The 25,433-nt window shown below is 37.9% G+C and overlaps 1 protein-coding gene and 1 long non-coding RNA gene across 5 annotated transcripts in view; both read left to right on the top strand.

Annotated features, from left to right (window-relative positions):
* The first annotated feature begins 431 nt into the window (after positions 1 to 431).
* LOC138132203 (uncharacterized) overlaps positions 432 to 25,433 on the top strand; it is a 311,521-nt gene continuing 286,519 nt past the window's right edge. The window contains exons 1-3 of one of the 4 annotated variants that reach the window (XR_011160015.1): positions 576 to 846; positions 903 to 1,221; positions 1,276 to 1,821. This is a non-coding gene — a long non-coding RNA (uncharacterized lncRNA). Of the gene's footprint in view, positions 847 to 886; positions 1,822 to 25,433 lie in introns of those variants that run through there. The other 3 variants (XR_011160013.1, XR_011160014.1, XR_011160012.1) reach the window with 3 other exon arrangements.
* LOC138133859 (uncharacterized) lies at positions 11,443 to 16,629 on the top strand. The gene is made up of 2 exons (XM_069051850.1): positions 11,443 to 13,444; positions 16,277 to 16,629. Exons 1-2 carry the CDS (start codon positions 11,795 to 11,797, stop codon positions 16,496 to 16,498), a joined length of 1,872 nt encoding a protein of 623 aa, XP_068907951.1. The 5' UTR covers positions 11,443 to 11,794; the 3' UTR covers positions 16,499 to 16,629.

Raw genomic sequence — 25,433 nt, 5'->3', positions numbered from 1 at the left:
CAAATGACTGCTATCCTGCATGACTGACAATGTTATTTTATACTTAAATAAAAAAAGTTTAAAAAAGCAGATGAAAACTTGACATTTATCGTACTTTGTATTCCGATTGTTTTTCACGGCACTTAAAAATTTTATAATAAGCTGAACCACAAAAAAATGTTTTTTTTTTTTCAGTTAGCTATGAACCAAATGATAACTTTCAATACATCATTGGATCCAGAAAAAGAAACCTTACCAGACAAAGCCTAAAAAACTACATGTGTCCATTTAAAAAAAAAAGTTGACTATCGCTAGTTATTGAAGATAACGCCAAAAATTTTTTATGGCTGTTTTGTAGCGCTTGAAAAACCATATCTTTGATTTTTTTGTTCATTGAAATCGGGTAATAAATAACAAAGTTATGGGTTGAGGCGTTTTTCATCAAACAGCCTGTATACTATTTTTTTCACTACTAGATCCGTTAAAACCCTTTCTAATAATAATTATTAATTAAATTTGTTTGTCCGATGCGACGATCCGAGTTCTCATTTTTCAACGGTTGCTATGAAAATTGAAAATCGTCTGTCTACGCATGACCAACTTCATTCATATCCGCTTCGCTTCTATATGGCCGTTTCAATTTTGAATTTTACATGCAATCAAATGTTCCCATTTGATGGACATCTACTAGCGACATCTCCTCAACAAACAATCAAACTACAACTGAATTTGACATTAACGTCAAGGTCAATGGCCTCATTTTTATGTTATTACTGTTATCAGCCCATTAAAAAAAAAAAACACGAAGACGAAAATGTTGGGTTTAATTTAACTAGATGACAACACTAACAAAACACATTTTTAAAGGTAAGAGCACTATTTATAACTTCAAAACTTTTCATCTCAGTGGTTTACTGTTCAAGCTTACTCTTTAAAGAATCCATTTATTCTACAAAAATATTACTAAGGACTGGTTTCGCAGCTGTTTTAATAATAACATTGCATACTGCAGCTTTGTGGTCTGCACAGGAAAACGCTGAATTTTGAAGGAGGTGATCATACAGCAAGTCATGCAAATGAGTACATGGTTTCTCATATTGTAGAAATGGTACCTAACAGTTTTTGTATTATATTCGCAATTCTCAATAATGCCTACAAATGAATCACTGGGATACAGCAATTGACTCTGATTTTGAAGGGCTATTAATCTTAACAAAGATCCTAGTATGATGGTGGATAAAAGTGACATAAAAGATCACTTTGCCAAATTTGTATTGTATATGTATTGTTTTGCAGGGAAGAAGCAGGTTCATTTTCATCTGGGGACTGGGTCAGGATGTGAATTCGTACAAACAACAACAGGGTTCTAAAATAACCAAAGAAAACATTTTGCATGTTGTATACATATTTTGGATCTGAATTCCTACAAATACGAATGGGACAGCATCTTTAGTGAGTGTCACTTTTTTTGAAGATGATCTGTAATTTTGTTGAGATCTGTAATACCATTTAATAAACTACCTTCTATAAGAAATTTTATTATTCAAAAAATACTACAAGATCTTTTAAGAGACTTTAGCCATTTGTTTCTCTGATCAGAATCGCTTGGAAATTGGAAAAAAGGCTTCAAATTTCCACAAATAAAACACTTTCTGCCCATTTTGTTAAAAAAACAACTAAACAGTCCCGAATTTATTTAAACTTTAGAATGAATAAGTTGTCAACTTGACGGAAGATGGCGACACATGATGCACGTTTCATGGACTACTTTGCGGGAACAAATTTTTGCTAAATTGAGACGGCCATATAGAAGCGAAGCGAATATGAATGAAGTTGGTCATGGTCTACGTTAACCAATAAAATCAAAGAAAATCTTTCGTTGCTAGGTGACGGCTGTTCATTATTATATTATTAACCTAGGGAGAGAAATTCTACTTCTGGGGTCGGTTCGAGAGTCAATAATGACGCCTTCTGAGACTAGTAGTGAAAAAAATCTTGTATGCACCACGGCGTCACCGAATGATTACGCCCATCGAACGATATCCATCTCTCGGGCTAAAGCCCTCGAGCCATCGTTCTCCGGGCGTAATCATCGTTGTAATGCCCTTAGTGCATAAATAGCTAATAATTCCCTAGTATAATTCCCAAGGGAGTTATGAATATCATAATGGTTACCGTATCTAAGGTATTACTGACAATAATTGATCAGTATGGAATCAAAATATTTGCATCCATGTCTTTGAACTTAATGAACCTCCTCTCGTCTCTTCGTTATGCCCCAGAAAATGTTCCCCTAACCATTGTGCATTTTCTTCGCTGAAGCGATATACCTACTTAACTTGTCATAATCCTCATTGCGACTTGTAACTCTTGGAGAATAACATTTTTTAGATCTTGCGTGTATGAACGCTGCCAGTTTCGCCATGACTAAATTTTTAAGCCAGAGGGACACCAGACTTAAAAATATTTAAGCTTTTACTTAATTACGTTCAGCTCTTACTTGTTTTATTCACACCGTTTTCAGTAAATGCTGGAAAAATTAGTTTAAGCTTAAGGTATAAGATTTTGCTTTTTAGTTTTAGCAAACGCTGAATTTTTATTCAACCAAAACATAGCTTTTACTTAAAAATTGTAAGTAAAAGCACTTGTTTAATTTTTATTCACCTTGCCCAATGACAGATATATCTTTCAAATTAATAGAATCCCTGCTTGGATTTCTGATTTAATTTTTAAATACCAAAACACAATGAATGCTTTGTAAAATGTATTTTGGATTGCATTTTTACCTAATCAGGGACGTCATCTTACGTGAATAACCCTGAATAAAAAAAACGGAAAAAGAAAAGGAAGTCTTAGATCGGGCAATAAAAGAAAAGAAAACCCTTGAGAACTCAGAGTCTGAAATAAATTCAAGAAAGAAAACTGTTCATGAACAAAGTAGGGCTGCCGAAGCTATGGTCGAAGAAGCAAATAAAAAATTAGATGCTGCTATAAAAAACGGAAATATTCATGAAGTGAGGATTGTTCAAGCAATGCTTGATGGTTACAAATAAATGAAATACAGGTGTCCCAGGACTCGCTCCCCAGAGAAAAGAGGAGAAATCTTCATAAAAGGACAAATAAATAATCACAAAGAAAAATTGTTTCTATTTATTTCAGAACACCCATGAAACCTTCCCCACGGTAAAAATTGATACCGCGTCGGTGTGAACCTTTGGCTACGGTATAAATAGTAATAATAATCAGAGGCTGCACTTATGAGTGGGAGAGATGTGGTAGAAGTTATCTTGCTAAGCCCGCGCTAGCCAGGCATCCAAAATGCATGAGCGACACCTCGAACGCCAAGCCGACACAACCCTGTACAAACAAGAAGCTGAAGCTCGGCTCTCAGAAGTGGAAAGTACGTTACTTGAAAAGATCGCCCTTGTTGGAGCTAAGTCCTCCAAATCGGTGGACTTCCTCAAAGATATAGGGACGATGACGAGTCTGACGCAAAAACAGATCCGTAGTGGGCAAGAAACTGGCTCGAGAAAGTGTATTGTCTAAGTGCATTATACAAATGTAGTACATTTTTCTAAAAAATGTTGCAATTCTCTTGGGTAGGCAACAGCACTGTAACACAACATTTTTGAAACGGATGACACTTGTGATTGGTTCTGTCTACACACTGTACAATCATGTGCAGGACGTTAGCCCTTATCAATCTCGCAGCGCCATCCTGATTCTCACGGTAGACAAACAACATACAGCAAAATTGTTAAAAATAAAAGTTTAACAGAATGTTTTTGAATTACACACATTGCAGATATGTAAAAAGAGGTTTGCTGAACCTTCTGAAACCTCCTCAACACCATAGATGTTGTAAAATGTGAAATAATAATGAAATCTTGGACGAGACTATGCGGAAAAAAAATGTAATGAAAAGTTTTTACGTAATACCTTAAGCGCCGTGTTTAGAGTTTTCTGCACCAAACATGGCACGCGTCCACCAGCACCAAGTGCACTTGGAGCGCACCCTGCCACCAGGTCTGATTCTCACACTTGCCCATTCTGCAACGAGGACTATCCACTCTTCCACGGTCGCAGTGCTGAAGAACACCGAGACCAGGTGTACCGTTTACAGTACACTGTACACATATCTGAATTACTTGGGAAGACATCGGGTCAAGAACTGCCAATCCACTTCAACCTGTTGCACCTGCCCCAAGAAATACCACACAGTACTCCACGACTCCTACCAGAACCCCGTCGTACACCCAAGGGTTCCAGAAGCTGTCCAGGCTGCCAACGTGAATCTGGTTCGTCCGCTTCAATAGCGACGAGCTGTCCTACTGGTAACTGCACAGGTAATCGTGTGCTTTCCCACAGGGCAGCAGTTGCAGACGCGAGCCCTGCTCGACTCCGGGTTGCATTTTTGCGTTTCGTATGTGTATGGCGCTACACGGTGCGTTAATCGTATAGGATGAATTATGATTGACACTGGAGTTTCATTTCCTATAAGACTAGCGCACATCGAGGTAATGCGCGCAGACCACTTATGCATTCTTCCGGATTTCTTAGTCCATTAATTGGAATGTTTTGAGGTTAAGTGCACGTGCATTTGTTCACTTTCGTGATTATGGTAGAGTTAATTAAAAAGTTTGATACCAAGTGCAAAATGATATATAGTGTTAGTAAAATGGACGGCGAATATGAAATAGTATTGCGGACCCAAGTAAATTACCTATACGAGTACAGATTGCGATAACCAATGTATGCAAACTATACTAAACTACAGAAAATATTTTGTTTGCCAAAACTCATGCCAGATGGAATGATAATGAATGGGCACGAGTACTGTTCTCAGATGAATCCAGATTTTGCTTGGAGTCACGTGACAGACATGTAAGAGTAATTCGATGACCAAATGAACGCTATGCCCAATGCAACATTCTTCGAATGCAGCCTTACAGAGGTGGCTCGATTACGGTTTGGGGTGGTGTATGTCCTACGGCTCGTACCGATTTGCATGCATGTTTTTCCCAAATGGACACAGTTTATGTAACAGATATCCTGGAACAATATATAGTACCTACCTTTTGCCCTATTTATCGGGAATAATTTCATCTTCCAGCATTTTAATGCAAGTGTCAGAATTGTGTCCGAGTATCTAGACGAAGTCGATATTGCTTCTGTGCACTGGCCAGCCAGGTGTCAGGACCTTAACCCGAAAGACAATGTGTAGGGCATGATGGGACGACGAGTCCGGGCTCTTCAGCCATCTCCAGCTACGCTGGGTGAAGATGTTGAGCAGATAATCGCTATTTGGGACAATCAGGACCAAGCAGATGTTCTGTCCACTATTAACAGCATGGGTAGACGGTGTGAAGCCACCATTCATGTTAGAGGTGGAAATACACTGAACTCCAAAATTAACTCATCACTTTGATTTTTTTAATTAAAAAAGCAAGTTTCGAAACATAAAAAAAATATATTAACAACAAAAACAGCTGAACCATGGGGAAATACTTTCAACATCACGAGTAAAAATGAGAAATCGAAAAAACCATCTAAATTTAAAGATTATTTTCCTGAAATCTTGTATGTATTGTTTCCTCTAGCGTTAATTACAGCTCGATAACGTTCTGGCATGTTAAGAATGAGGTTTCTGTTATGGTTTTGGGCTATATTTTCCCAAATATATATGCTACAGAGCCATTTTCTCTATAGTAAATTCATTTTTGTAATGACGAACTGGAGTTACCAAATTTAGTAACTTCTGCCTTGTGAAGACATCTTTTTACTGCGAATTTGGGCTTTTAAAAAGTTAGGTTATGAGTCAGGTCATTTGTTCTGTCAAAACTTGTCCCAATTAAAGTATAGTGAAATTAAATTTATTTAATTATTTTAAAACAAAAAACTGAACAAAGTTACATTAAACAAATACGAAAAGGCAGTTGAGCGTAACAATGAAATAATTTTGCATTTTCCTACTCATCCTAGTTATCGTCGCTGTCCGAAAAGGAATCTTCAGAGCCAAATTAACAATAATTGGGGATATGTCATGGATGCTAAAGTTTGCCATAAGCCTTGTCCTGGTCCTTCATTTAAAATTTTGTACGTATAGTCCTCCAAAGTAGCTAAGAGCTCATAAAATTTTAGGGGTGTAATGAGCTATTATAATAGTTATTTGTATCACTAGGCCAGAAACGGCACGTTTGCGAGTGCCAGTAAGTTTGCTGGCCGGAGCGGATAGCCGAGGCTTGCAAATGCGAGTACTCGCAAAACCGTTTCTGGACGTGTGATACACAAAATTTTTCGTGCCGACTTCTGTGGATTTTTGTTAAATAAAAGTTAAATCACTTCTTTTAATAATTGGTATTAGGGACTTTTTTGTGTTGGCAACCCTTAAACATTTAAATTTTAAAATCAACATCGCTCTTGTTTCCTAATAAATTTAATTCATTTGTTTTTTTTTCTGACATTTTCCTAAAAGTTTCGGTATAAAATTATAATGGATACACCAGCTCACATTCGAGAAACGGCTCAGAAGGTAATCGACAACTTGTTAACCAAAAAATCGTCCAATCGATATTGGAAAGAATACGAACTTTTTATAAAGTGGTCCAATGAAAATGGCATAAACAGTTTCAATGAATTTGTCTTACTAGCATATTTTGAACACAAATCAAAAACTTTACGGTCCTCCTCATTGTGGGCATTTTTTTCCATGTTAAAATCGACATTAAATATTAAAAATAATATTAACATCGGAAGCTACACGAAACTGATAGCTTTTTTAAAAAGAGCGAAAGATGGATATGTACCTAAAAAATCCAAAACTGGAAATTGAGGACATTCAAAAATTCATTTCTGAGGCTCCCAATGAGACCTACCTCATGATGAAAGTGAGTATTTTAATTTTACTTCATGGTCCCTACTTTAAAAATTTTGTTTTAGGCAGCATTAATAATAAATAGGCATGTGTGCCGCATGTCGCAGACATGAGTTAACTAATATGAAGGTTGAAGATGTCCAAGATCGCGGTGATGTCATAATTATTAAAATTCCAGACACCAAAACTAAAAAGCCCCGTACTTCCTGCATAACAGAGCCTCTATGGATTAATATCCTTAAAAAGTATAAATCTTTAAGACCCCCAGGCATACAACATACTCGTTTTTTTTTAAATTTTATTCCAAAAATAAGTGTACAGTACAATCTGTGGGTATCCACACTTTTGCCGCTATGCCTTGTCAAATAGTAACTTTTTTAAAATTACAAAATCCCTCGCAATATACCGGACACTGTTTTCGTAGAAGTAGTGCTACAGTATTGGCCGGACATGGTGCAGATATAACCACATTAAAACGACACGATGGTTGGAAAAGCACTACAGCTAAAAGTAAACAATTCCAATTTACCTAATTTAAACATTTCAAATTGTCCAAACTGCACCTTTAATTTTAATTTTAAGTAATCAATTGTCGTGTATATTTAAAATAAATATATTTACTTTTGTACCTGTTTAATAAAATTTGTTCAGTTCTTTCTATTATGTTAAGTATTTTTTGTGTAGGTACACTACTGGGATTAATCTTTTTGTGTAACTTCGGCTATTGCGGTAACCTAAAAAGTCAACGTACACATTTTTTATGAATGAAAACTAAAATAAACAGCTTGTATTAGTTATGTTATACTTATCACTGTCGTTTTAGTTCAATATTGCCTCTTTCTAGTTTCTACGTTTAGAAAAACATTTTTAACGAGCTATGTACATAACTAAGATCGACATTTGACAGAATCCTGGTAACACATGCCATCATGCCAAGGGAAAATGATGACAACTCGAAATCCCTACTTTTAGCCGGACTAGGCCGGCAATGCATGTGTTTCTGGACGATTTCGAGATCTGTAATTTACCAAATTCCGACCGAAGGCACAAAAAAATATTAACTTATTTTAAACCGACTATTATGGCTGAACCCTCAAACTACCAACTAATTTTATTTTTCTGAAAAGAACAACGGTTCCTCTCTCTCTAACGCAAAGGGTCTGCAGCTGTTCACTTGGGCGGTTTCTTAATCCCGTAATAAAGCATTTGAGATAAGTTAATATTTTTTATTCTATTTTGGTCAATAATCGTCTTTATACGCCCCGAAATGAGGGCATAAATTGGCCTTTATGGCCCAGATTTGTCAAAAATCTGACAAACAACGGTTGGTTTAATTATTCAAACAATGGTATCAATCATTATTTGATTAAAGAAAATCATAGATATTATACACAGTAACCCTAACATAGCTAACTAAATTTGCATGGACACAACTTTTAGTTGATTTCCTTTAAGGAATACTAAATATTTGTTTGAATCTTTTAGAAATTATAAAATAGAATAAAACCTTGTATGTACCACGGACATAATTGTCGATTATGGCCTTAATACATAAATGACTATATAATGGCTCGTTATACCCCTAAAATTTTATGAGCTCTTAGCAATTTTGGAGGCCATACTTCTGGGACTGAAACCTGTACAGGACTTAGGGAGAGTTTTATTTTAGATTTGAATTTACCGAAAAAATATCTGCCACTGCTTCTACAATTTTGTACTTTTTCATTACGTTTCCATTATATCCATGAGTAATTTCTTTTATTTTGTTGAAAGTTGAAAGCTTTTAAAATGTGCTGCTTCGTCTGCTTACTTAATGATGCTCTAATCCGTTTTGAAAATTCATTTATTTTGGCAGTGACAATAATATGACAATTTAAATCTTTGCCAACTATGTAATTTTGATTTATTTTGTAAAAAAATCTAACAAAAAAAAAGGTCCAGTTAGTTCGTCATTACAGAAATGAATGTATGATAGTTTACTTTTTATTATACCTGAATTATAAACCCTGTTTTTGACACTAAAATGCGTGCTAAAAAGGGCCTTTATAGTGTATTATGATACAAGCGTGCTTTAGCACGTGCAACGAGTTTAAATCGGATTGCTTTTAACGTCGCAAGTGCTTTAAAGGCCCTTATAAACGTGTACCATACAATTATAACGAAAAAAGTAAATTGAAATACCTTTTCCGAAATAATCTGTGTCATTAATCGTTGATATAGAAATGGTCAATTGTTTTTGTTTCGTCCATGTGTATTTGTTATAAAGTGCGTATTTATCTTTGTCTAAAATGTAGGTGAATTTGTTGTTACCTAAGCAACCCTTAGAACTTAGTGTTTTTGTGACAATTTTTTTTTTTTTAATTATGTATACTGGGTGCCCCAAAATTCGCGGAACAACTTAGTAGAGTTCATGTCAGTAAACTATCTTTTTCTAACTTAAAGACTTTGGATGAAACAGAAAAGAACTAGAAAATACGTATATCGGTGCTAGATCCAAATAATTCGGTAATCATGACAATTTTTGAAAATTTAAAAACAACTGTCAAATTGAGACATTTTGTTGAAAGTGCTAATAATAAATCGTTAAAATGATGAAAAGGTTTAACGACCACTCAAAAAAGTTAATTTTGCATGTGTACGAGTATTTCCGCAAGCAATCCATCGAAAAAAAAGGCCAGAAGGTAACTGAAGAAATGATTGTATCCCAGACTGCTGAAGCTTTAAAGATCTCAACAAGATCCCTTTACCGCTTAAAGAAGCCGACAAAATCTGATAGCGAATTCAGAGCTTCAATGTCGAAGAAAATTAAAGAACTGAAGACCAAAATAAACCCAATAATGCAAAGTTCGATACGAGAAATTGTTTATAAAATGTGTGCTGAAAAAAAACACCTTACAATGAAATCATTGCATTCAAGATTTATGGAAGAAAATCCTGACTTTAAGTGTTGCGTCAAATCAATACATACATGGGTTCGTCAAATTGGATTCAAGTTTAGAAAAAACGAATACTCAAAATTCATCCAAGAGTATCTTCAATTAAATCATATGCAATTAATTAAAACCACTCCTAAAAACGATGCAGTTTATCTTCCACACCACGCGGTTGTTTTAAGCCGATGGTACGATTGCGCCGAGGCGACCCAAGTGGTTGTTAATACCTGGGCACGATTGCGCCGCACCCCTGATTCTGTAAGCCCCTTAATAAAATACAGGTACCTAATAGGTAATGGTGGGCCCCAACCCTCTACGGCCCCAACGATGTTTAAAAGCAATTATGAAAACCAAATAGTATAAAAGATTCTCAACAAACCATTTATTTACAAAAAAATATATATACAACACCTTTTTCCGTGCTTCCACAATTACGGATTTTAAATTTTCGAAAATTACAAGAATCTTGCCACGTTCACTAAGCATGTTCTCCATTGTAGCGTTTATTCCAGCGATCACTTGAATATTGTTGGACGAAACTAATGATTTTAGTAAAACGCTGTCCGAATATTCCCAACTACCCCTACTTTATTTTCAAACAGGTACAGGTACCTTCCTAATTACCCTTCCCATTTTAAGGGATTAAATTTAGTACCGGCGCACAGTGGGCCGAAATCCCGAAAACCTGGTCACAGGTCTCCAAACAAAATTCCCATTTAGGAACTTTTTACTTATTGAATATATGTAATGGCCCCCCTAGAATCTTTCAGAGCTTTTGACCAGTGCAAATATTTGGGGTTTCTATTATTATATTCCATTTGGAAAGTGAGCGTCGAGCACCCTGCATTTCGTGTCCTAGCCGCGCAAAAATATTACGTTTTAAAAACGGCGTACAATTGTTAATTATTGCTATTTGAACTTCGTGTAAAATGGATTCTTCTCCTAAATTTAAGTAGAATAATGTTATGTAACAAAAAAAAACCTTTAACCCGAACTGATTTTGTTATTACCAATTCACTGTCCAGTAACTAAACGCGAGCGCGCGTCAGATAATTGTGATAAATGTGATGCAAAGTCAAAAGTCCCACGGAGTCCCACGGTCAAACTAATTTCTTAATGTTAATTACACGTTTACCTTTTAATATACAAAAATGCAGCTGCCTTTACCTGCCTTTTTGCCTTCTAGCCACAATTTTGCACGCTCGTGTAACAAACGAATATTCAAGTGCGTTTAAGAGGCCATGTATATAAATGCTTTTTTGCATGTATATACATCGTATGTGTATATAAAATGCATTTTTGAATAAATACTGATAACAGGGAACCGGTGTTACATAAACAATGAATAATAAATTTTTTATTTTGCTAATTTTTTATATAAATTCATTATATCTACCGTTTATTTTTAATACTTTATTTTTAAAACTTTCTAATATTTTGTATAACTTGTATGATATTACATAAACTATGGGAGATGATGTTTATTTGGAAAGAAGATAATTTTTTTTCTTTTCAAAAATAGTTTGAATCAATGAAGCGGAAAAAGTTTTTGAAAATGAAATGAGCAGGAGATGAAGGAAACCTTTTTTAATGTAAATTAACCATTTAATGTACGATTTTACTGACTTTTAGTAGTTATAAATTTAATATATGTAAGCGCCAAGGTCGAGGGGAGGTGACTACATCCCAAAACGAGGACTTCCCCGGGAGCCCGACGTCACCGCTCTCGGCCTCTCCCGAGCGGGGAACGAGTGAGGACTCGGACCACAGAGGAAGAACGAAAGGGGGTACGGGCAGTCTTCGATAAGGCGTCATGGGCTGTAGATTGATAAAACCAAGAACCTATATACTAGTACATACCTGTAGCGTTTCATCTTTAACATAATATACATAGTTCGTTTATACATAATGGTTTTTTTTAAATAAATAGTTAGTTGATATCAGTGTTTATATTAGTTCAGGAGTGGGATAAAGAACAGTTTAAGTTAAAAGTTAACAACGAAAAACTATGGTTCGGTCTCGAAGACATTGTTCCAGACATTCATCAAGCAGCGACGAAGCTGTTGGACGAAGACCTCGCGAAAAGTACCGTCGCGAACGTCGCGTGTCGCGAGAACGCCCAGGACAATCGCGAGACGGACATACAAGACAAGAACAAACGCGTTTGCAAAGGCTGGAGTCGTTAGTAGAAGACCTGCTGAGACAGAAAGAGACGCCTGCCAATCGAACTCCTGACGTAAGTGGAAACGAGAACCGTCAAATCAAATACATCACGAAGACGGACTGTATCCCGGAGTTCATGCCGGGAAACCCCAACATGACAATGTCCCGTTGGATCTTTAAAATTGACCAATTAGGAGAAGTACACGGTTGGGACGATGTAGAAAGGACGTACCATATGCAAAACGGTCTCCGAGGGCTGGCAAAAAGCTGGTACGACAGCCTGACCACTATTAACTACACATGGCAACAGTGGAAAGAATTGCTGATGAAAGCATTCCCGGAACACACGGACTATGCCTCGTGCTTGCATAAGATGCTAAATCGGACGAAGTTGCCCAACGAATCCATGGCCACCTACTATTATAACAAGTTGGAAGCGTTGCAAATTTGCAAGATTACAGGGAAGGATGCGGTGTCCTGTGTAATCGACGGACTGCACAGCACAGCGCTACAAAATGGGGCCAGAGCAGGGCGCTATGAGACGCCAGAGTCCCTGTACGAGGAATACTTGTCACGAATTAGTGACGAGAGGCAACCAGAAAAACGCAAGATGGATGACGAGCCGACCAGGCTCAATGTAGAACGGGGCAAGGTGCACCGGGGGGAACGTCTCCAACGAAAAGTACACGACCAGCGCAACCGAAAAGTTCGTTGTTTCAATTGCTCGCTAGAAGGCCACCTAGCAAACAATTGCTCTAGGCCGAGACTGTCCTGCAAACGTTGCAACCGTCTCGGGCACTCAACGGAGAATTGCCGACGGACGGAAAAGGCGGGAAGTGCCCTAACAATATCGACGACAAATGAGACACAACAAATTTACTTTGTAGATTGCAGAGTCAACAAAACCCCAATGAGAGGCTACGTGGATCCAGGAAGCTCGGTGGTTCTCATCAAAGAGGACGCTGCGAAACGGCTGCAGTTGGAAATGAAACATTCAGATGCAGTGATCAAGGGATTTGGCGGCTCCGAGACAGCAGTCATCGGAGAGGTCAACATAGACCTAAACATCGATGAAGTAGAGGTCAAGGTCCCAGCGTTGGTTGTGCCGAATGCTGTACAAGAAATCCCAATCTTGATCGGCCAACCGTTTGTTAACCACGAAGGTGTGATGGTTGTCATACGGGGGGAAACGCTCACCGTTGTGCCGGAGCAGGCGCTTCCTATATTAGAGGGGATTTCGCCAACGAAAATTGCTGTCTGGGCGAAAGAAGCTACTGTAATACCAGCCAAGCACATCGCCCATGTAGAAGTCGACACACACCCGGGGGACGAAGAAAGAACCATCTTCATCGAGGCCGCCTGTCGGCATTATGGGAACCAATTACACCTGATACCAAGTGGTATCCTGACGACAAAGCAGAGCCACATACCGATAATCAACTTGGGAAACGACGACATCCACTACAAGAGGGGACAGGTCATCGCACGGGGCGAGGTATGTTGTGAGGAAAATGATCCGACTAACGTAAGTACTGTCCTGCATTTGCATGCCGCGCGTAACCCGATCACTTTAGACGAAATAAAGGTAGATTATAGCACACCACCCGAGGTCAAGGACCAACTATGTAAACTACTAAACCAGTACCGAGAATGCTTCGCCCAAAATTATAGCGAATTAGGTCAGACCGATTTGACGAAAATGTCGATTCAACTAAACAGCGATAAACCGGTCGTGTATCGTCCTTACAGACTGGCTCACACGGAAAGAGAAAAGGTTCGAAAAATTATCGATGAGCTTAAAGAAAATAAAATCATACGCGATTCATATTCATCATACGCTAGTCCGATATTGTTAGTGCGGAAGAAAACTGGCGAAGATCGGCTTTGTATCGATTTTCGCGCACTTAATAAAATCACCGTAAAAGACAAGTATCCAATTCCCCGAATCGAGGACCAAATAGACAGGCTACTAGGCGCTAAGCTATTCACGAGTTTAGACATGGCGTCGGGTTATTATCAAATAAACATGGCTGATAGTTCTATACAAAAAACAGCTTTCGTTACGCCCGACGGGCACTTCGAATTTTTACGCATGCCATTCGGACTTGTCAACGCTCCGGCTGTTTTCCAACGTTTGGTACATGAAGTTTTAGGACCGTTACGATTTACGTCGACGTTAGTATACATGGACGACCTCCTATTACCGACAGCGAGCTACGATGCCGGCCTTAAGGATTTGGAGAAAGTCCTTAAAGTACTCCGCGACGCGCATTTGACGCTACGTTTGAGCAAGTGTTCTTTTTTTCAAACAAAAGTAGACTACTTAGGTCATGAAATTTCGGCGGAAGGAGTACGACCGGGAAGTGCAAAAATAAAAGCTGTCCAGGATTTCAAAACCCCTCAGAACGTGCGGGAGGTCAGGCAGTTCTTAGGCCTCACCAGTTTCTTCCGAAAGTACATACCAAACTTTGCGCAACTCGCGAAACCGTTGACAATGCTTACTTGTAAAGGGGCGGATTTTGTGTGGGAAAGCAGACAGGACCGGGCGTTTCAAGAATTAAAAGCGCGGCTAACCGAACGACCTCTACTCGCTATATACAGTGTGGATGCCGAAACGGAGGTCCACACTGATGCTAGTAAAACGGGCTTAGGCGGCATTCTATTTCAAAAGCAAGAGGGAAACTGGAAACCCATTGCCTACTTTAGCCGTCAGACGACAAAAGAAGAACAGCGCTATCACTCTTATGAACTCGAAACACTTGCGGTTGTTCAGACGTTGAAAAAGTTTCGCACGTACTTGATTGGGATTAAATTTCGCGTTGTTACTGATTGTAACGCGTTACGTACGGCCTTCACGAAAAAAGACATTTTGCCGCGTGTCGGCCGATGGTGGTTGACGCTGCAAGAATTCGATTTCGAAGTTGTTTACCGACCCGGTGCGAAGATGCTCCATGTGGATGCATTAAGCCGAAATCCTGTCGAGAAACCCGTCGGTCTTGAAGATATCGATGTTTTCACAATTAACGTTAGTGAAGACGATTGGGTCTTGGCCGCGCAACTCCAAGACGAACGCTTAAAGTACGTACGCGAAGTTTTGTTGCGTACCCCACAAGACGGCGAAGAAGAAAAGATACACGGCGATTTTGTTTTACGAAATAATCGCGTTTTTCGGAAAACGGTCGAAGGTTTACGGTGGGCGGTGCCCAAAACGGCGAGACGCCAATTGACCATGTTGAACCATGACACAAAAGGACACTTCTCACTCGAGAAAACGCTCGGACTCATGAAACAATCGTATTGGTTTCCCGGGATGAGACAGTATGTAAAGAGGTATATTAAGGGTTGCCTGGGCTGCTTGTATAATAAAGAGCCTGCCGGAAAACGTCCGGGATTCCTATTTCCAATAGAAAAGGTCGGTGTGCCGATGCATACCCTACACTTGGACCACTTAGGGCCGTTTGTTAAGAGTCGTCGTAAAAACGCGTACTTGATCGTCGCCGTGGACGCCTTCACAAAATTTATCATTATGAAAGCAGTACCAAACACGAAAACCACGCACGTAGAAAAATTTTTGAAAGAACGTATCATTGAAATTTTTGGTGTACCAAAACGATTGGTTACGGATCGTGGAACATGTTTCACAAGTGAGAGGTTTAAACAAACCTGCAAAAGGCTAGGAACGAAACATATCCTAAACGCAACCGCTACTCCACGAGCAAACGGGCAAGTGGAGCGGTACAATCGAACGCTCTTGGCGTCAATAGCGGCCACGTTTTCCGACGAGGAAACTTGGGATCACGAGATCTCAAAGGTAGCGTGGGGACTGAACACGACAATAAATAAGGCTACGGGGGAAAGTCCCTTTAAGCTGATGTTTGGCTACGTGCCACGAAGCATGCACGATGCTTTTCTTGCAAACGAGGTAGATACTGATCAGTATGACAAAAACGTAAACAAGACCAGGAGCGAGGTTGAAGAACGTCTTCAGCTCGCAGGACAATGCGCAAAGTCGCGCCATGATAAAAAACGATGCGTCCCAAAAACGTTTCACGAGGGTGAACTGGTTGTAGTGCGGAAGGTTCGCACGACAAACGAAGGTAGTAGCAAGAAATTACTACCAAAGTACGAGGGGCCCTTCAAAATACAACGTGTATTACCACATGATAGATATGTTGTCTCAGACCTAGAAGGGTCCCGGAGGAGCCAAAGGGCCTACTCCGGTGTCCATTCAGTGGACAAATTGAAGCATTACGAGGCCTGTCAAAGTGACGACTCGGATGCCATTGATGTTGAATACGAAAAGTAATAAGTTTCCCTTTATCTCTAGGTACCAAAACAAATCGACACGCCGACACGCCTTCTCGAGGACGAGAAGAATTCAGGATGGCCGAGCTGTAAGCGCCAAGGTCGAGGGGAGGTGACTACATCCCAAAACGAGGACTTCCCCGGGAGCCCGACGTCACCGCTCTCGGCCTCTCCCGAGCGGGGAACGAGTGAGGACTCGGACCACAGAGGAAGAACGAAAGGGGGTACGGGCAGTCTTCGATAAGGCGTCATGGGCTGTAGATTGATAAAACCAAGAACCTATATACTAGTACATACCTGTAGCGTTTCATCTTTAACATAATATACATAGTTCGTTTATACATAATGGTTTTTTTTAAATAAATAGTTAGTTGATATCAGTGTTTATATTATATAGATAACGAGAAGCTTGTAAAACACAATTTAAGATTTGAATAAAATGAATATGTCAGTGGAATACCAGTACATTCTATAGAGCACATTCCTATAAATCTCCATAAACTGAATTTGCTTAACTTTAAAAAATGTCATTTTGTTTTTAAAAGGTTAATGTTCCCTTCGTATTAATATTAAACGACATTGAAAACTCCCACATACTGAGCTTGGTGGGGTTTTGTTAACTTTTGGACAAAAATGTACGCCATTTTGGATCCGCTATTATGTTTCTTGACAAGTAGATGCTTATTTCGTGTTCAGCGTCATTGAAAACCCCAAATACCGGATTTGGTGGCGATTTCTTAACTTTTAAATAATAAGGTCCGCCATTTTGGATCAGCCATTTTGTTTTTCGAAACGTTAATATTCAAATCGTATTGAGCGACCTCGAAAACCTTCATATCCTGATTTTGATAAAATTCTGTTCATTTAAAAAAAAAATTGTCGCCATTTCGGTTTCGCCATTTTGTTTTTTTGCAAAATAAATTGCAGATTCATAACCAGCAACCTTGAAAACCTCTATGTACAAGATTTCATCAAAAACCAGCTATTCACAGCGCGAATAACCAGCGAACAACCTTCGTGACCAGGTTTTTGGGATTTCGGCCCACTGTGCGGCGCAATCGTACCTGTGGATTACAGGTAGTTTGAGAGCAGGTCATACCGGCGCAATCGTCCCCTGCCCACAAAAATTCTAGGCTTATTTTGGAATCCTAATACGGACATACTAAATTACAACACAAATTAGACGACATTCCGCGAAAGGTAACCAAACGCATAATCCTCTCGGTTACGTCGCAAATATTCGACCCGCTTGGGCTCATCGGTCCCGTAGTAATGAAGGCAAAAATAATTTTACAGCAACTATGGGCAGTCAAATTGGGATGGGAGGAAGCGGTTCCGATGTCTATTCATTCTGCGTGGACAACGATCACAAACGAATTAATCCATATAAAACAAATAAAAATTCCGCGTTTGATATACCCTTGCTCACAAAGCAAAGTCATAGAAGTGCACGCATTTTGTGACGCCTCGCAATTAGGCCACGGGGCTGGGGGCTGCCATATACCTGCGAACGTATAATGAATCGAACGAGTACGACATCAGATTAATATGTGCAAAATCCCGCGTTGCCCCCTTAAAAACCATCACGCAACCCCGATTAGAGCTTTGTGGCGCCCTGCTACTTGCGCGACTAATCACAAAAGTCAAAAACAATATGACTCTCAATTTCTCGCGTCAAATTTTGTGCTGATTCGAGTATCGTTCTGGCTTGGATCAACACCTCACCCAACTCACGAAAAACTTTTGTGAGTAATCGCGTTGCAGAAATAATTTCTTTAACTTCACCTCAAGACTGGCGCCACGTTCGAACCGAAAACAATGCGGCTGATATTCTAAGTCGAGGTGCTTATCCTATCCTACCACTCTTAAAAAATGACGAAAGCAATGGCCACAATCACACATGAATGGTAGTCAAGTGGAAATTATAGAATCACGAGCACCCACCTTAATTTGCAACTTGAACGTAGAAATAGAATTTCTCAAAAAATTCTCAGAATTTAAAAAATTACGAGTTACGGCGTGGACGCTCAGGTTTATAAAGAACTGTCGAAAACAAGATAAAAATTTGGAATCAGATTTATCAACAATCGAACTAAAAGCAGCCACTATGACAATTGTACAGCTTCTTCAAAAATCTGAATTTCAAAACGAAATTCTAGCATTAAAAAACGGAAAACCGCTAACCGACAATTCTAAATTAGTTTCTTTAAACCCGTTCCTTGATAGTTCAAATATCATACGCGTGGGCGGAAGGTAAAAAAACGCAAATATCAGCAATGACATCAAATACCCCATATTATTACCAAAAAACAATTTTGTTACTAAGTTAATAAGTACACTCATGAACAGCATCTTCATGCCGGCCCCCAGGGCACTTTAGCGGCACTGCGTCAAAAATACTGGGCCGTATCGTCACGCATTGTTATACGACAGGTGTTACATCAATGCCATAAGTGTTTTAAAGCCAAACCGGTAGCGGCAAAATTCAAAATGGGTAACCTGCCCAATCACAGAGTACAACCTGCGCGCCCCTTTGCAACAACGGGTGTCGACTACGCTGGTCCATTTTATATCCAAGAAATTAGAGGGCGCGGTAAAAAACTAAACAAGGCATATATAGCCTTATTCATATGCTTTGTCACGAAGGCAATTCACATTGAACTTGCGACGGACTTGACCACTCAAGAATTTCTTGGCGCGTTAAGCAGGCATCCACACAACTTGTATAGTGACAATGGTACCAATGTTGTGGGTGCCAATAACGAATTAAAAGAATTACGGAACTTTCTTAAAAAACAAGAAACTCAAAACAAAATTTATACCGAGTTAACGAACATAGGTATAAACTGGCATTTCATACCAGCCAAATCACCCCATATGCATATGGGTGGCCTATGGGAAGCTAACGTAAAATCGATCAAATCCCATTTAAAAAACTTACTCGGCAATTCACAGTTAACACAAAATGAGTTGTACACACTCTTAATGCGAATTGAAGCCTGCCTGAACTCTAGACCGTTAACTCCTCTAACCTGAGACCCTAACGACCTGGAAGTCCTGACTCCTTTCCACTTCCTGATAGGAAAGACACACCACATTCCCCGAACAGGATTGGAGCGAGGCCCCAACGAATCGTTTGTCCAGGTGGCAATTGATAGAGAAGATTCGAGCCCATTTTTGGAAGCGATGGAATCGCGAGTACCTCACTTCTCTATAGAGTCGTCAAAAATGGTACAAGGAAGCACCCACAGCAGCCGACTTAGAGGGTGCCACGGTAATCCTCGTTGAAGACAAGACCCCACCTCTGATGTGGAAAATTGGCAGAATCGTCGAAACCCACCCAGGAAACGACGGCCACATGAGAGTCGTCACTGTCAGGACAAGTCAAGGGCTTCTCAAGCGCTCGCTGGGTAAGGTGTGTCCTTTACCCGTCGAAGAAGGGACAGTGTAGTGTACATATAATGACTAGTGAAGTGTAAATAAGACTCTGCATTCTAAACCTCATTCTTCGTTCTTGATCCATGATATGTAAGTAATTGTTTTCCTTTCTTATTCATCTTGTCTTCATACTCATGTATTTTATATTGTATATCACTGCTTTAATCCAGTAACAATTATCAGGTTTATGTATTACATACGTAATTGTTCTCATTATCAATTATTATATACAAGTTTATGTACTGTATAAGCTTTCTGACTCATTATGTACTTGAACCCTGATAGCTTTAAGGGCGGGAACATGTACAATCCTATGTACAGGTACAGGTACCTGACCGCTTAACTAAGAAGGGTTGCTATCTCCCACCCTGAGGTAAGATTAAAGTCGTTAAGTTACAACCCTTTTTTTAATCATAACATTCGACCTACGGGTCAACCAACGGTCTTCGACCTTGGTGTAACAGGTTAAAGTTAGGTGATGAATCTAGATCTACAAAAACAAATAAATCCGCGCAAATTGTGTAAACAAGTAATGTAAGAATAAATAAATAAACAACAATTAACAATAATGTGTTTTAAATTACTCTGGAGCAAGTGTTGAAAATGATAGCCTTGAGCTTCGATGCTCATTGAAAGTGTAGGCCAGAGATTTCGATGGATCAACCTATCACCAAAAAATTGCCACAAATAACGAAGAGTCTCCCGTGCTGTAGCCCAGTCTTATTGAAAATACCCCTGAGCGAGTTAGAGTTGAGTGATGAAAACATTAAGAATCTTGTTTCGGTACCTTTCAGCTTTTACTGAATCATCAAGAATCAAGATCCATTCGAACAATTCTTTGATAAGTTGACACTGATAACTCAGTCTGCTGCGACAGTTGCCTGAGAGACAATTGGGGTTCGTCTTCCATTTGACGTTGAGTTGGACAGACTCAATATTTTCCTCAGTACAAACTTTAGGTCGACTACTTCCGCTGAACACTGCCACTTTCTGGAAATGTGTGAAGTGTGTGACCATTGCGAAAATAGGGTTCAATCATGAATATCTGTTGTTCAGGAGAGAAAACCATTTTCATAGATAAAATTTTGCGAACAAAATTATTATGGCGATAATTTAATTCATGTAAAAAAATCCCATAAGCCGCGATGCATTTGTCACTTTGACATCGGATAAAGTTAGCCCTAACTTTGCATCTGGATAAAATGTGCTTAAACTTCCATGGCAAACTTTTTCCAACCTGATTATTGTTTGTTGTTATGATAACGAACCAACAATCTTAAACATTGACACAGCTTGTAATAAATTGACGTGCAAAATGGCCAATTCAATTTTTCATAATTACCTACCTATCATTATTAATTAAATTATCTCATCGAATTACGCTCGAGGTTTTTTTCGTCCAGGATAAAATTTCATTTTTTAAACTCTAATTTGGTTTCTTTTTGGTAAATTGACTCCACAAACCACCAGATAAAAAAATTCGTCCTACGAACTCGTTTTTTTATCGGGTGGTTTGTGTCGTCAATTTACCAAGCAACCAAATTATCGTAAAAAAATTCAATTTTATCCGGACAAAAAAAGACCTCTCGTGTAATTACAGTCGATTAATGACGTTTTTAACAGTTCAATTATTATTTGAGAAGCTAAGCCATACGTTTTTAAGGCTTTTGTTTTTTAGAACCTACTTGACCAGAAATTTTTTGAAACATACGGTATGTCAATGTAGGATTTATATTTGTTTCGAATATGCAACAAATATTGATTATTTACATTCCAAATATATTGTACAAAAATAACTTTTTATATTTTAGATTTAGTTGTATGTAAATGTAGTTTTTATATTGGTTACTAATCTGTAACCAAAATTCATTATTCACATTGCAAATGTACAGGGTGCGTCTACTAAAACTTTATATCCGAATATCTTTTTTAATTATCATTATCATTATCAATTAAGGTAAACAATATTTAGCAATATTATATTTCTCAATGACCTCTTGACATGTGCTTAACAAAAGTTAACGAAACCTGCAAGGATACAGAGTTATTTGAAAAATAACCGCAGTAAATTTTTTTTTTTTGGCTTTTTCTCAGATTACGTAGTATAACATATTCAGCTGTGGCCTCTGTATCTCCCTGTATTGTTTTTATTATACTTTTACGGATGACTACGCAATAAATTAGTGTTAAAAAGAACTAATTTTCCAGCTGTGTTCAAAACAGAGTTTATGCGTAAAAAGTTGTTACGAATTTGTTTCACAGATGCCTCATTTTTCAGCAAATAATTTAGAAACGTCAATTTGACGGGGCATTGTTATCTTATTTAAAATTCTTTTATCTAATCCCGTGAGATAAATGACACTTATCCCACTCATTTGAGTGGAATAAGGAACTTCATTGCTGGACATATTTCATTACTCCACTCAGTGGGATAAGTGAGCTTCTTTACCCCACTCAGTGGGATAAGTAAGTTATTATTCCACTGAGTGGTGTAATGAAACTGGCGGAAATAAATAAGATTTACCTTTTCTATTGAATCCGGGGCGGTCTTAGATAAAATTTTGTACATAACACGTGGGCTTAAGCATATTACAGGAAACTCGTGTGATTACAGATGAACTCGGGCTAACGCCCTCGTCATCTGCAATCTTCACACTCGAATCTTGTAATATTGCTTTTATCCCACTAATTGTGTAAATAACTATTACTACTGAACCATTCGGTAAAATAAAATACAAATTCAAATAGGTATGTGTGTACAAACTCCGGTGTAGGTACGTTTGCATCCTAGGGATCAGTCTTCTCTGGAAAAATTTACTAAACTATTTTAAAGTAACTTTTCAATAAAACGAATCCAAATGTTATTAATTTTATTTTTTAAACAATGAATCATGGGGTACCCGGTAGCCGGTACCCTCCTTATTTTTTTGTTTTTATTTATAAAAGTAGCTATTATAGAAGTGGGTGCGTCAAGCTTAAAGAGGGGGTGAAGGTGAATAAATAATTTAAGCGCACACTGAATAATAACAATTAAAATATTTGCAATAAATTCAACAATGTAACACAATTAGCAGCACAGAAAATTTAAAAAAAGTCCTCAAAATACTTATAACTAAATTAGATGCTAAAAATTTATTTCGACAATTAACTTCCACACACCTTTCAATTCTGGAATAAAAACTCCTCAGTGAAGTTCTTGTTGCAAGATCATTTCATATGGATGAAATTTCTAAGACTTTAAAGTTCTAATAATCGTGCTTTGTGAGACATTCAGTGTAGCCGCTACTGCTCTTGTGTGGATTTTCAGTTACCTAATCAACAACGGCCTTTTGAAAGTTAATATTTTTGGGGAGTGCATCCCTTACTCGTGGCAATTCTTTAACACTGCCAGTATCTCCAACCAACTTTACAATTTATCTGATATTCATTTCGGAAAATTTATCATTTTCTTGACGGGCCTGAAGAATTCTTGCTGCGGCTCGATAGCACCGGTGACACTCTCCATAGGTACGTAAAAATAATATTAATTTTCTTTTGCTGTGAGAATGACATCTTGTATAAAAGATTATTTCAAAGATTTCACGAACTTTTTTAGTTTGACGTTGTCAAATTATAAATTAATTATGTTTTTTTTTTTGTAAATCAGTAAGCCGTGAAGTATTTTTTTACGTAAATACACACTGGTGAATGAAGCCTGGAAATTGTCTTTATTTAACATTAATTTATTCGTCAATAATAAGCACTAGGATGATTATTAGGCAGATAATCTACACAGAAACTTTTGATATGCATGTTAAAAGTTATAATGTTAGAAAATGCTGAAAATCATTTTTTTTCATTAATTTTTTTCTTGAATATTCCTCTTCTGTCAAGATCCTTGTTAATTTTTGTAGTGCCTATGTAAAGAGGGCAATGCAGCCTTTATTACGACCAAATATCATTGAGCAGTCATTTAAAATAACGAAGATATTCAAATATAAAGTTTAAGCAGACGCACCCTGTATACTGGGTGCCCCAAAATTCGCGGAACAACTCAATGGGGCAATGTCAACTCATGTTAGAAGATAATGAGAAAAATAATTAAAAAATTCTATACCTCTTAGATTTGAAGATATGGGGGGTCAAAAGGTGCAGCTTTGATCTCGTTTATTTTAAATTTGGAATGGAAAGCGATTTTCAATTTTTTTCTCATTCTGAATATAAAACAGGTTAATTTACTTTAGATGATTTTGGTTGTTTAGTTTGTTATTTGTTTTCAGTTTGTCGGGTGTAACCTTCTGTTTTTCATTGTGTTTTTTATAAACTTTATTAAATTACTCCAGTTCCTTTAGTTGCTGCATTTCGCTTTAAGTGTTCAAAGCAATGATTACATGAAAATAATTTGCAACTAGATTTTGACGTGGTTGCACTCTAGCGAAAAATGTTTATACTAAAGTACAGTCAAATGAAGCATTTTATTTAAAATTTAATTTTGACAGTCCAGGAGTTTTTTGAAATTACTTTACCTGTGTAACAGTTTATTACCATTTCAATTTTTTGTTTCATTATTTAACATTAACATTCACTTTCTCATCTTTTCATTAAATACATCAACTCTTAAATACTCAAAAATGTACTAAACCATAAAAGAAACAATAAAAAGCCAAATTTATTCGCTCAGTGTTTGCGCAATAAGATTTTAATTTTTGTGCAACAAATGATAAGAGTGCGATATTTTATTGGACGTTTAATACATTTTCGATACATTTAATAAATTAATATTGATGATTGTGCGGAGTGTGCGGCTATCGTCTCGTTTAATTAAGCGATTTCAAGTGGTTAATAGTGGCGAAAAATTTTGACTTTGTAATAGAGAGATAAAGTTGTGTGGTGTAACGCCCGTTTCGAAATACCAGTCTGGCGTAAGGTTGTTTTCTTTTTTTTTTCTCTTTTCTTTCCCACGTAGTTCAAATTCAATATCGACAAGGTAAATGAGCGCTTGCGCTAACTGCGACAAGTCTATTGGTGGTTTTCCTTCAATAAACTGCGACGGATGCAATAATTGTTTACATGTATCTTGCACAGGTCTCACAACCGAGGACGGCATAACAAGAAAAGAGATCCGCAATGTTATGCTAGGTTTACATTTGACACTTATTGTATGATATTTATGTCGGACAGTAGCTATAGCTTAATGTAATGGGGTAGAATTTTTGTCCGGTACATTTGTAACGTATGTCTGCAATATCTATCGACACTTCTAGAGGTATAGGTGGAAACGGGTATTTTTTGCAGACACATGAATATCGGCGATAAGTTCTTAAAGTTGATTAGCGGTCTACTTTTGTGTCGACTGTCGAGCAATAAGTACTGAGTGCATTTCACTGCAATTTGTGAATCATTTTTATTGTCATTGTTGCTATTGTATATTATTTATCTGAAATGAGTGAAAAAAAAAGAGTGGCTAAAAACAGAAATAGACGAACTAATTGACTTGTACCACAATAAGCCTGTACTGTGGGACGTAGAAGATAAAGTCTGCAGGGATAGAATTAAAAAAAGGGATGCTTTGGTCGGGATGGCGGAGATATTTGCGATGTCAACCGAAGAATATACCTATAATAATCAATAAGCATACTTGCAGCAATTTTTCGCTTTGATAGTTTCATAACTCTTATGACAAAATTACAATATCAATGTAAATACAATAAAAAATGTTTTTTGTTCGACATTGTCAGAATTTGACTATGTGAACGAAACGT

This window comes from Tenebrio molitor, chromosome 1, assembly GCF_963966145.1.
Source record: "Tenebrio molitor chromosome 1, icTenMoli1.1, whole genome shotgun sequence".
In the NCBI taxonomy this organism is placed as follows: domain Eukaryota; kingdom Metazoa; phylum Arthropoda; class Insecta; order Coleoptera; family Tenebrionidae; genus Tenebrio; species Tenebrio molitor.
Note: the sequence above shows the minus strand (reverse complement) of the source record. Positions and strands in the feature narration are given on the sequence as shown.

Excerpts from the sequence above, each read along its gene's own strand:
- LOC138133859 (XM_069051850.1), top strand. The coding sequence starts at position 11,795 with ATGGTTCGGTCTCGAAGACATTGTTCCAGACATTCATCAAGCAGCGAC. Across the intron at positions 13,445-16,276 it reads AGGTCATCGCACGGGGCGAG|GTACCAAAACAAATCGACAC; the intron begins GTATGTTGTGAG and ends CTTTATCTCTAG.